The 11,106-nt window shown below is 40.0% G+C and overlaps 1 protein-coding gene across 2 annotated transcripts; it reads left to right on the top strand.

Moving 5' to 3' along the window:
* Positions 1-4,295: 4,295 nt before the first annotated feature.
* LOC103627016 (actin-related protein 2/3 complex subunit 3) lies at positions 4,296-8,680 on the top strand. 2 transcript variants are annotated; one of them, XM_008647370.4, is made up of 4 exons: positions 4,296-4,778; positions 7,576-7,684; positions 7,767-8,036; positions 8,236-8,680. In XM_008647370.4, exons 1-4 carry the CDS (start codon positions 4,776-4,778, stop codon positions 8,376-8,378), a joined length of 525 nt encoding a protein of 174 aa, XP_008645592.1. In that variant the 5' UTR covers positions 4,296-4,775; the 3' UTR covers positions 8,379-8,680. The 2 variants fall into 2 exon arrangements, with proteins under 2 accessions (XP_008645592.1, XP_008645591.1); XM_008647369.3 differs by lacking the exon at positions 4,296-4,778 and adding an exon at positions 6,500-6,839.
* The last annotated feature ends 2,426 nt before the right edge of the window (positions 8,681-11,106 follow it).

Here is an 11,106-nt window from a genome sequence, read left to right as displayed (position 1 = left end):
ACTAACAAAGTATGATGAATGGAATCTTACTATGGAGTTACCTAGGGTAAGTTTTTGTGGTCTTGCAAGAAAAGTCAAGCTTGATGGTGATCGTGAGACAATGATTTAGCCATATTCAAACCACTAAATAGCATAGTACTCTATATCTTATATGTTGGATTGCCTTGTGTTGGGTTGTTGAATATTAGTTGTTACAACTTGAGTACTATTGCCTCTCTTTATTTATTCCAAAGGGTAGGTGCATGATTCTAGTCATAGTATGATTGGAACCAGTGCCTTCAGGTTTAGATTGCAGTTTTGCATAGACCGCACCCAATTAAAAATTTAGACTTGACAATTCGTACAACCTCTCGTACTCATATGCTTTGACTAAAACTTGTGTCATGTTGTAAATTCTAATAATTTGATGCAGCACAAGTTTAGTTTTGTCTCTCGCATGATGAGTGGCCATTTTATGGGGTAGTTCACCTTGTATGTTTTTTAGCACTTGGTTGATTTACTAGTTACAATTTAAGTGCTATTTTAGTGATGAATACCTGCTTTGAAAAATGCTTAAAACTGATTCAAATGCTTGTACTTTACAATATTGTGCATATGATCAGTTTGAACATCTGCTAACACATGCATATATTGCTGAACATATAGCACAACATCCCTTAGAACATCTTTACATTATGACTACTATACTTCTGAAGCTCTTGAATTTTATATATTCTTTTCTACTCTCGTGCATATCACAAGGGGGACTCCTTTTGAGGGGAAGTTGTAGCTTTTGTGCATATGGGCGGTGCTTGTTGAGTGCATTTATCAACAAGGGGGAGAATTATACACATACACAAGCGTCTTGTTGAGAGTGCATTCATCTGTGAAGTTTTGTGCACTTCTTCAGGGGGAGTTCAGGAGGAGATGTTTTTGTTAGGAGGAGATGGATGCTTTTGCTATTCATGTTGAGCCTTTGCCTCGTTCTAGAGGGATTGTTTTTGCTTTTAGAGTTTTTGGTGCTTTTCATCTTTTGCTCTTATCATTGTATAGTGGTGTTAAGCCTTTTTCTACCTCTTCTTGAGGGCTAGCCATTTTTGTTTGGTTGTGTTGAGTCGTTGCTAATGTCTTAAGGAAACAAGCTTTGCTCATTTTCAATGTCTTTGGTTCTTTTGTCCAGCCTTTGGTCATTTGAGTGAGCTCTTCCTTCTTCCTTTTTTGTTGATCTTTGTGTTTGTGCAGTGGTGTTGACAATGCACACATTAAGTGATAGATTGCAACCACAAGGTTGAGATGCTTGAGTTTGTGATGAGTGATTGTCAACAGAGTAACTTCTTGGTTGAGTCGTGTGAACTAACTAGGACATGAGTGTGTGTGCAACATGTCTCTTAGCTTCTGATGCATAGGTGTGAAGCCTAGAGCTAGTGTCAATGGTGAAGGTGAAAGGTCATATGGGTTTGTGTTTATGGATTAAGATCGGTGAAGGATGAGCACTAGGTCTTTACTGAGAGACTGAAGAAGTTGGGTGACTGGCAGCAATGGATAACACCTAGGTACATCAGCATGTGCGAGGACATGTCGTGCGAATCATGTTGCCAATGTGTCTGAGGACTAGCGGGATACATGTCCAGGACGTGGGGGACGCGTATGGAGTGTGCTACCTACAAAAGTTTGGTGGTTGAGCCTCAAAATCGTCTAGCAAAAGTTCACGGATTTGGCCTCAAAACCTGATATTGAGATTCTAGAGGGAATCGAAGACGACATGTAGAGCCATCATGGAGAGTGTGTCAAGGCAAACCAACTTTGTAAAGGGAGTGTGGCCATCAGATCATCATGTTATGAGTTGGCTCATTTTGTCCCAGGTTGATTGGATAATATCTATGTATCTAGGGGTAGTTTAGGAATGTTAAAAGCCCCTCTATAAATAAGGAGGAAGTGCTGCACCAACCAGTCATATATCTAACAAGTAGGTTTTACTCTCTATTTTCTTATTTGATAGGAGATCCATAGATGCTTTGTATTGTTGCATTTATGTACTTGTGATTTTGGGTTAGTGAAAGGAAAATGTGCCATAGGGCCATTTCTACCTGTTTTGGTGATTAAGTGTCCAACACACCATATTAGACTAACTAGTTTGATATGAGTATGATCACATGTTCACTTGGAGGCAAATTGATGGAACTAAGTCCAAATGGGAAAATCTAGAGGCTAAAAGTGCAACTTTGGGTAAAACAACATAAACATGAGGTTTGAGTGTTTGACTAAGTTGCACATATCTTATTCTATGTTTCTAGCACTTTTGTTTGGCTACTAACTCATTTCTGCAAGAAAATTGCATTTTGGACTTGCTTTTAGGCATATTGCAAATCCTGGCGAAAATCTAAGAAAGAGGTAAGTTTCATATCACTTAGTCAATTGGATTAGGTATTAATAATGTTTGTCTAAGTTGTAGGGAGACCCCAAAGACAGCCAAAATGATTTGGAGAAGATAGGCTTAAAAGAGCAAAACTTGGTTTGGTCGGGTTCGCACCAGATTGGTCCGGTGGTGCACCGGACCGGGTCCGTGTGACCAAGCCAAACCCTTCAGTGTACATTGGACCACTTCTCCAACGGCTAGTTTAGACATCGCACGACGGCCAACGACTAGCTGATGTGGCAGATGGTCCAGTGGCGCACCGGATCGATCCGGTGTCAAGCCGTTATGGAAAGCACCAAACAGAATCCCCGAGTGACCGTTAGTGTACACGGTTCGGTGCCCCATAGTGAGCATAATTTTAGCAGTTTTACAGGGAAGGAGGCAACCACTCCAAGGACACTTGGGGTTATAAAAGCAGTCCCTAGGCACCTCCATTCAGTACACAAGCATCTCAAGAGACTCTCAACACTCCGACACTTCCACAACTCAATTGTGCGATTCTAGCGAGATTCGAGCGTCGTCTTAGTGTTGTTCTTCATATTTGGTGTATTGTGTGCTTGTGTTTCTATCTTTTGTATTGAGTTGCTGGTTTTGATCTCTTATGCTTGTACTCACTCCCTACTACTCTGATTTGTAAGGTTGATCTTTTGTAAGATTGCAAGAGACTCCAACTTGTGGAGATTCCTTGCAAACGGGAACTATATCGATAAAGAAGAACGTGGCACTCAAGTTTTGGTCTACGTGATCACTTGAGAAGGATTGAGTGCAACCCTTGTCGAAAAGAGGGCACCACAACGTGGATGTAGGCTTGGCCGAACCGTAGGATAAAAATCATCTATCTCACTTGTCTTTTACTTTCTTGTGATTTTCTCTCTTCCTAATTTCTCTCTATTCACTTGTGATATTGCTCTTAGTATAATTCACATCTTGGAAGAGCAATCAAGTGAAGATATTTTTTCTCTTTTCTTGTCTCAAACTTGATTTATATTGCATTAACTCTTTTACTAGATCAAGTTTTGTTTTAGTGATAATTTTGCAGGGTCACCTATTCACCCCCTCTAGGTGCTCTAAGTTAGTGTGGCTTTAACTATGTCGTGACCTCTATGTTTTATCCCTATCCAAGTTCGATTGATTTGGTTTTTTTGCGTGATTTTCCTCTTCCAAGCTCTTTTGATTGATTTTTTAATGTATTATTGAAATATGATTTTAGGAGTAGCTTTGGGTTAGATAGAGACTTGACAAACACTCGGGGGATTTGGATAGGTAGTACCACATTTCCCTGATTCTTTAAGAAAACCACAGTTCAAGTTTGAATTTTCTGATCTATTTGAAAAATGGTTGATCTTTCTATGGTCAAACTTCTGGGATGCACTAGAATCCTTTCTAACTTGCTGTCCATAAAATTTCATCTCGACGTGTGAAGTTTTGATCGAGCAGCTCTACCATGCAGGTGAGAGGCACTGTTGTTGATCTGTTTTAAAAAATTTCGATTTGCTTTTTCTCGAATTTTCCTATGTTTGATTTGAGTTATGTTTGTTTTGATGGCTTGGTAATATTCTCAAGTTATTCAAGATATCATACCATCAATTGATTAAAGCTTTGCTCCGTTATTTCCATTCCATATAGGTTAAAGGGGATTGAGATGTATTGAGGTGGATTTTGACTTAGTATGGATTTAAACCGACTCAATCTCACTAAATACATATGGATTAGCATCAAACCGAACAACCTCTAAGTTGTTTTTTCAGAATTCATGCTACTATGTTATAAAAGTTACGGGTATATATTTGTCTATGTTATTGGAGTCTTCATAAAAAATGCTAGCCGTCAAAGAAAATTCAACCTTTTCATGTACACTGTAAAAATTGGATCTTTTAATTGTATATTCCCAAAATGTGATCTTTTAGTGGTACCTAGCCAAATTTTCATTCGAGAAAACAGCCGTCTAGCCCCTCGCCAGGCTCCCTACCTCGCACGCTCGTCTTCCTTTCCGACCGACGCCGCCTGCCGCCTCTGTCATCTCTCGGCTCCCGCCCAGCGGCCCCCTTCCTCGATCTCTTCCACGCGCTCAACCTGGGCTATTGCCGCCTCCGGAGCTGAGCTCCCGGATCCGAGAGACGGCAAACTGTGTGGAAGGGTGGGAGTTGGGATAAGGTGCGGCTGGTGGCTCCGGCCTCCGGGAGACTGACGACAATAGTGACGGGACGAGCTGCGGATCGAGCAGCGATGATCCTACAGAGGGAAAACACGATCTCTGCCCCTCCTTCCCCAAAATCATCTCTCTCCCGATCTTGGCCTCCCCCAGATTCACCACCTGCTCTCCTCTTCGGCTACGACCTTGGCTCATCTGCATTAGCTTCTCCTGATTCGGACACGCAACATGGTACCCTTCTCTTTTCGCTCTTGACTACTCAGAATTAAATTTTGCTTGTATAGGATCTGAAAATATTTCCTATCTTCCTATTGTGTACCCATCTCTTTCCCCCCCCCTTGACTTCCCAGAATCACATTTTACTCATATGGAATCTGCATATTTTGTACCTTCCTAGTGTGGATGGATGATGTTATTCTCTGCTGACATGCCCTTGTCTTCATATGGATAGTATTGGTATTGAAATGTGGTCTACATAAATATTGTGTCATGGTGTATATTCCATTTTCAATTTGATCAATAATCAATCTTGCATCTATACCTGTGGCAAAGTTGTATTCATGATCAGAAGCTTGGCGAGTAGCCACTTTAAATATGCTTATTCGATATTAGAAGTCCCTAAAAGGCTAGAATGATGAATGCTAGAACTAGCTAGGGAAGCCTATCATAAGGTGCAGATATCCTACAGGTGCACAAGCCTATTTAGTACTCCCTTCGTTCTAAATTATTATACGTTTTGGCTTTTCTATCTATGTGTCTAGACCTAGTGTACATCTAAGTGCATAGCAAAAGTTGTCAAAGCGTTCTTTTAATTTGGAATGGAAGGGAGTAGCACTTTACCAGTCATTCGTTGCAGAATCAAATGGGATCAAGTGCATGTCCGACACATTTTTATAAGCTAAGAGAGACTATTTACTCAAGTTGTAAAGAATTGAGTAACTTGAAATGCTTTTGGTGTTCTAAGGTAGAGCACAAAAATTTAGTGTAATTTACCATTAAGCGTTGTCAAATAGAATGCAGAATTCTGTGAAATATTTGTGGTACAGTACTATCACAAAAATAGTGTTGTCTTTGATTAATTCAATGTGTTGCTCTATATCCTAAGTTATAATCTGACAACTTGTTTTGATGCCTTGATCCAAATTAATGACATGGTCTTCTATATTCAGTTTTTAGCTTACAAGTTATTAGCTCTGTTCTAAATTGTAGGTCGTTTTTGGCTTTTCTAGATATGTAGTTTTACTCTACACATAGTGTATATCTAGGTGCATAGCAAAATCTATGTGCCTATAAAACCCAAAACAACCTATAATTTGTGACAGAGGGAGTACAATACTTATTAGCTGCTACATCTGCAAAATAAAAACCAGATGGATTATCTTCATATAATATTCTGCAAGAGTACAGAACTATGATTAAAGGAGAAATTGACACAATTAAAATAGGAACAAAGAATGAAATTTCTGACGCCCTTCAAGACTAATCAACTTTCCATATTATTGCTCTCTTGTTATTGTATGATGAACTCTTATTATTGTATGATGAACTTTTCTTACAGCAGTTGAGGTAGTCTGACAGAAGAAAAGTAATATCAGAAAATAAATGTTGTGGAATTATACTTCTTCATTTGGAGTTAAACTGTTAATGAATGGAGTTAAACTGTTAATGAAACCTTTTCATGGGTTATTTACTTTAGATGGACCTTTTACATTGGTTTTTCCCATATTGGTTATTTTAGTTATATCTTGGTTCTGATTAATTGGTATCTAAGTGTGGTGTATTTTTTAGACGCTAATTCTATATATATAGAGCGCGACGCAAACGCGCGTACCCGTACATCCACGTCGGCAAAAAAAACATATGCGCAGGATGTTCCATCAACGGACGAGATTTTTTTCTCAGCCTCCCCGGGCTGTTGTAGATGCCTGGAGAATTCTAGCGATGTGCAGTTCATAAAAATCAACCGTTTTCTAGAAGGGTCTCAATAGGCCGCCAGCCGTGGAGGACAGGAGGAGACCTAGGTACCCACCGCGGCATCGCGCCACCGCCCAGGCACCCACGGCCCCACGCCTGGACAGCCCGACGCCCGCAGCATGCAGCGGCGCTGGCGCGCAGCGCTGCTCGCCTAGTCACTGGAGGCCAGAGCCGCCACCCCGCTGAGCCAGACCGCCGGACGAGCGGAGCCCGCAGGCCGCAGCGATGCTCGCCCCGCCGACGCCCGGACCCAGAGCACCGCGCCCACGGGCCACCGCCGTTGTCCAGCCGAGCAACCGTGAGCCAAGCAGAGCAGGGGTTTGTGATTTGAAGTTTGATCTGAAGTTTTGACTTGAATTTGATTATTTATTTGATAGTAATCTCATATTTAATTATAGGAATAAGGTGGACATGATGTTTAATTATATTGCTTGATGTTTTCGATGTGATTGGTTTAAATTTTTTTGTTATAGTCTTAGTAGCCCCCCTCTTGGATCAATCCTGGATCCGCCACTGATTACTGCTACGAATATATGTACACAGTAATATAATCTCTAAGCTCCTCATGTTGCTACATTTGTAAACTTCAATATTTCATTACTGCTACAAATCTATGTACGGTTCCAGTTGACTATGGTAGCTTCCTTGCTTTCTGTTCTTGTCTTACCAGTCTGAGCTAAAGTTTTATTTATTAAATTGTGATGCAATGTTGCATCAATGCTGGACTTCGGCATTTGAATTTTACGTGCACTCTGGTTTTTATGTTGTTTACTGTCCATCTTTCTCCTAATCAATAAAATGCTTTGATTACTATTGACATAATGTGAACTTCGATTTATATGTTGTTTATTATCCATATTTGGCCCTATCCATGAAATTATTTGATTCATGTTCATATAATACTTAGAAGAATGTAATGTAAGCCTCAAATTCTCTAATTTGAGTTGCTATCCAGTTTAACACATTAATTTAACTGTCTAAATGTATCGTTTAAAAAAACTCGCGCAAAGCGCGAGCAAGTTACTAGTAATAAATGCATGAATTGAATGGCCAGGTTTACCACTCTAGTTTCGCTGATGATGATGGGATCACAAAAGCTTGCAGCTGTCCTTTGCTTCCACTGAAAACTCATATCAAGGGCCCGGCACCAGCCTCTGACCCTGGTATCGTGGCTACACAGATTTCAATGTACTTCCGCCACTATAAGATCATACTGAAATTCTTATTTGTGTCCATGCTATACAGATAAAGCGGACATTGTTGATGAAGCCATAACTTTCTTTCGAGCCAATGTTTTCTTCAAAAATTTCCATGTGAAAAGCTCAGCAGACAAGTTATTGATCTATCTGACGTTTTATATCAATATTGCCTTAAAAAGACTAGAAGGTTGCCGGACACTAGCTGTTGGGACTAAAGCAATCATTAATCTGGGATTGGAGAAAGTTCCTGTACCTGGGGAACCAGGGTTTCCTTTCCCTGGACTTTTCACTCTTCCCCAGTCCCAGGAGGAAGCAGGTATACATTTTCGTCTACAATTGTATGCACATATTTTTTTTCAAGACTAGTCTTTTCTATGTATAAAAGTAATATGCTAATTATTATTTTCACTTAATTATGTCCGTTGTCATAGTAGGACTGATTAAGTCTGCAAAACGAATGTACCCATGGATTCCAGTGATAAATTGACGATTGTGCATTCTGTGTCTGAATGCAGAATTGTTGAGGAATTATTTGAAGCAGATAAGGGAGGAAACAAGTGGAAGATTGCTCAACTGTGCATACAGAGCTAATGGCTTTCCAAACAAGTGGTGGTTGGCTTTTGCTAAGAGGAAGTTCATGAACATTGTCATCCTTTAGACTTGGGCTTTTTGTACCAACTGGTTCAAGCTGTTTTTTCACTCATGATCGTGTGAAGTATCCACACACAACAAAGATAGTTATCCTACATCCCAAAGTAACACGCCAAAGACTTCGATGATAGGATAGATGAATGACATAAGATAAATTATTTGTTCCCAATTTGCGATGTATAACCGTGGGAACAGTAATTATCATGTTGTGTTGCCTTTTGTAATTCTCACCCTGCTATATCAGAGAGACGAAACCTGATACGGGGTATATTCTACAATGATGTCTAAAATGAGACAGTTCAAATGTTCTTACTATTGGTTTAGTATTAGCAAAAACTTCTTAGTATTGACAATGGTATAATTAAATTTTTCATGCAATTATCGTGCAATCAAACTAACAAGAGTTACTAAGAATTCTAAAAAAATAGATGTACTTCATTATTTATGGTCTATTTGCAGCATCATTAGATTCATAAAAATAGCTCTAATCTATAAAAAGTTAGTCAGACGGTCTAAATTTACAATTTTAATTTACTAAATTGATGAATCTAGGACCAGATTCATTATTTTGGTGTAGCTCCTTAAAAGGTACTTCGCTGACATCAGTTTAGTAGAGTTGATAAAAATTATGCCACTGATTTAAAAAGCAAAAACAGATATAGATTTAATGTTTCACTTGTAAAACGGTCCCAAACAGCTCCTTTAGTAATATATCAAAATTTAAATTTTAATCCATCATATATTAATAGATAAAAAAAATCTACCGTTTTTAATCCTTTATAGTTGATAGAATCTTTTTTATTTTTATCTATCAATATATGAGTTAGAATTTGAAATTTCATATAATGGTAGAGTAAAATAAAGTACGTCTGTAGTTTTTTTTAGAATTTTGTATAACTTTTAGTAGTTTAATTACACTACGATTGCACGAAAATTTTGATTATATATATATATATATATATATATATATATATATATATATATATATATATATATATAGTATTTAGAGCCCTGAGCTCTCTCTAACTATTAGAAGCCCCGACCAGCAACAGACCAGGTGCGCGGACCGCACCGTACCGACCAGGTGCGCAGGCTTTTTGGCTCACTGTACCACCTACTTACGTCAATTATAACTACGTGTTATGCTCAATCGTGTTACGGTTTACACACTTTTTGGTATGCGCATGTTGTACACAAGTTTACGCTTATTTTGTCATAACCGCTTCCTGTACTATCATATAAAACCGACCGCGACGACTGCTTTTGCCCGAGAGGACTAGGGTTTCAGCGGCAGCGGCTGCCGAGCCCCATTCCCCGATCTGAAGCACCTCAAACCACCGCTCTGCCCCAGATCCAGATCCACCCAGCTACTGCCTCCTCGGCGCCCCTCGGCCAGCTAAAGGGACCTCCTCGGCGCGCTCCTTTGCCGCCACAGGCGCCGCCGCGCGCCTCCATGCCTCCGCCCCGGCGCCTGCTGCGGCTGGAGCAGGAGGCGCTGTGCCGTTCTCGGTCCAGGCGCCCAACGAGAAGATCGAGATGTACTCGCCGGCCTTCTATGCCGCCTGCACCGCCGGAGGAATCGCCAGCTGCGGCCTCACCCACATGGCCGTCACGCCGCTCGACCTCGTCAAATGCAACATGCAGGTGAGCGGGCAGCGGCCTAGATCTGTGTCCCCCGGTACTCCACGAGCTTTTTTTGGAAATCTCGTGCGGATCTGTGGTGTTTGGTTGGTTGGGAAGGTTAGCCGTAGGCTTGAGATCTCGATTTCGTCTCCGTGATCTGGATGTTGCAAATCTAGCCACATCCTGCGTGACTATGCGTGTAGATTTACTTCCTGTGTGCATCGGTAATTCGGTTTCCTTTCCACTTGTGAGATTCGTTGGTTCAAACTTGTGCTTGATGTTTTTTTAAAAAAAGTACTAGTTTGGTAGTTTGCTAGCTTAGTAGCTTTTGTGTGGATTGCTATAATGCAGGGCTTGTTCTGACTGCTTAAAGTAGGTTTGTGAATACGTGGCTAGACCTGTGACTAAATTTTTGCTACCAATATAGTTCTGGAAATTAGTTGGAAAATATGATAATTGCATGTAGATTTGTAATTTGAAGTACTATTATACAATTTCAAATTATTAAATTTAAACCTTCCTTTGTAATAGTGCATACATATGCTACACCCACCTCCGCCAGCATTTAGCATCATTGTATTATCATAAAACCATAATTTCCAGGTAGTATTTAGTTGTGCTAGTCTATTAGGTGAATGCTTTTAATCATTATACCATTTTCTGTTGAGCTTTACTAAGGAAAGTAGTGACTCGACTCGTGAATAGCTGAACAAGACTGATCTCAGTATGCTGGCGAAAAAATGGTGAATTAGAGTAATCAATCATATTATCTTCCATATTTGCATATAATTATACTTTTTGCAGGTGGTATTAATGAAGAAAGATCAGAAATAGCTGAAATTGAAGCAGCATCAACAGGTGAAGCTGCTCGGCTTAGAGCTGCTCTCCGGCGTGCTCCACCCGGCGCTGTTCGGCAACCTCACCAGCCTTTTGAACTGTAAGATTTGTTATTCTTTAGTTATACAATTTCTAGTAGAGACAACTTAAGTATTACAGCTATGTGTTAGGGAGGGTTCAAGAAAAAGAATGAATTTTGTATTCAGCATATGTGCATAATAGGGCTTTGATTCTCAAGTCCTGCAATATTGGAAGTATGCATAACAGAGTTTATT

Source organism: Zea mays, chromosome 5 (assembly GCF_902167145.1).
Source record: "Zea mays cultivar B73 chromosome 5, Zm-B73-REFERENCE-NAM-5.0, whole genome shotgun sequence".
Lineage (NCBI taxonomy): Eukaryota > Viridiplantae > Streptophyta > Magnoliopsida > Poales > Poaceae > Zea > Zea mays.
The sequence above is the reverse complement of the archived record's forward strand: the minus strand, read 5'-3'. Positions and strand labels throughout refer to the sequence as shown.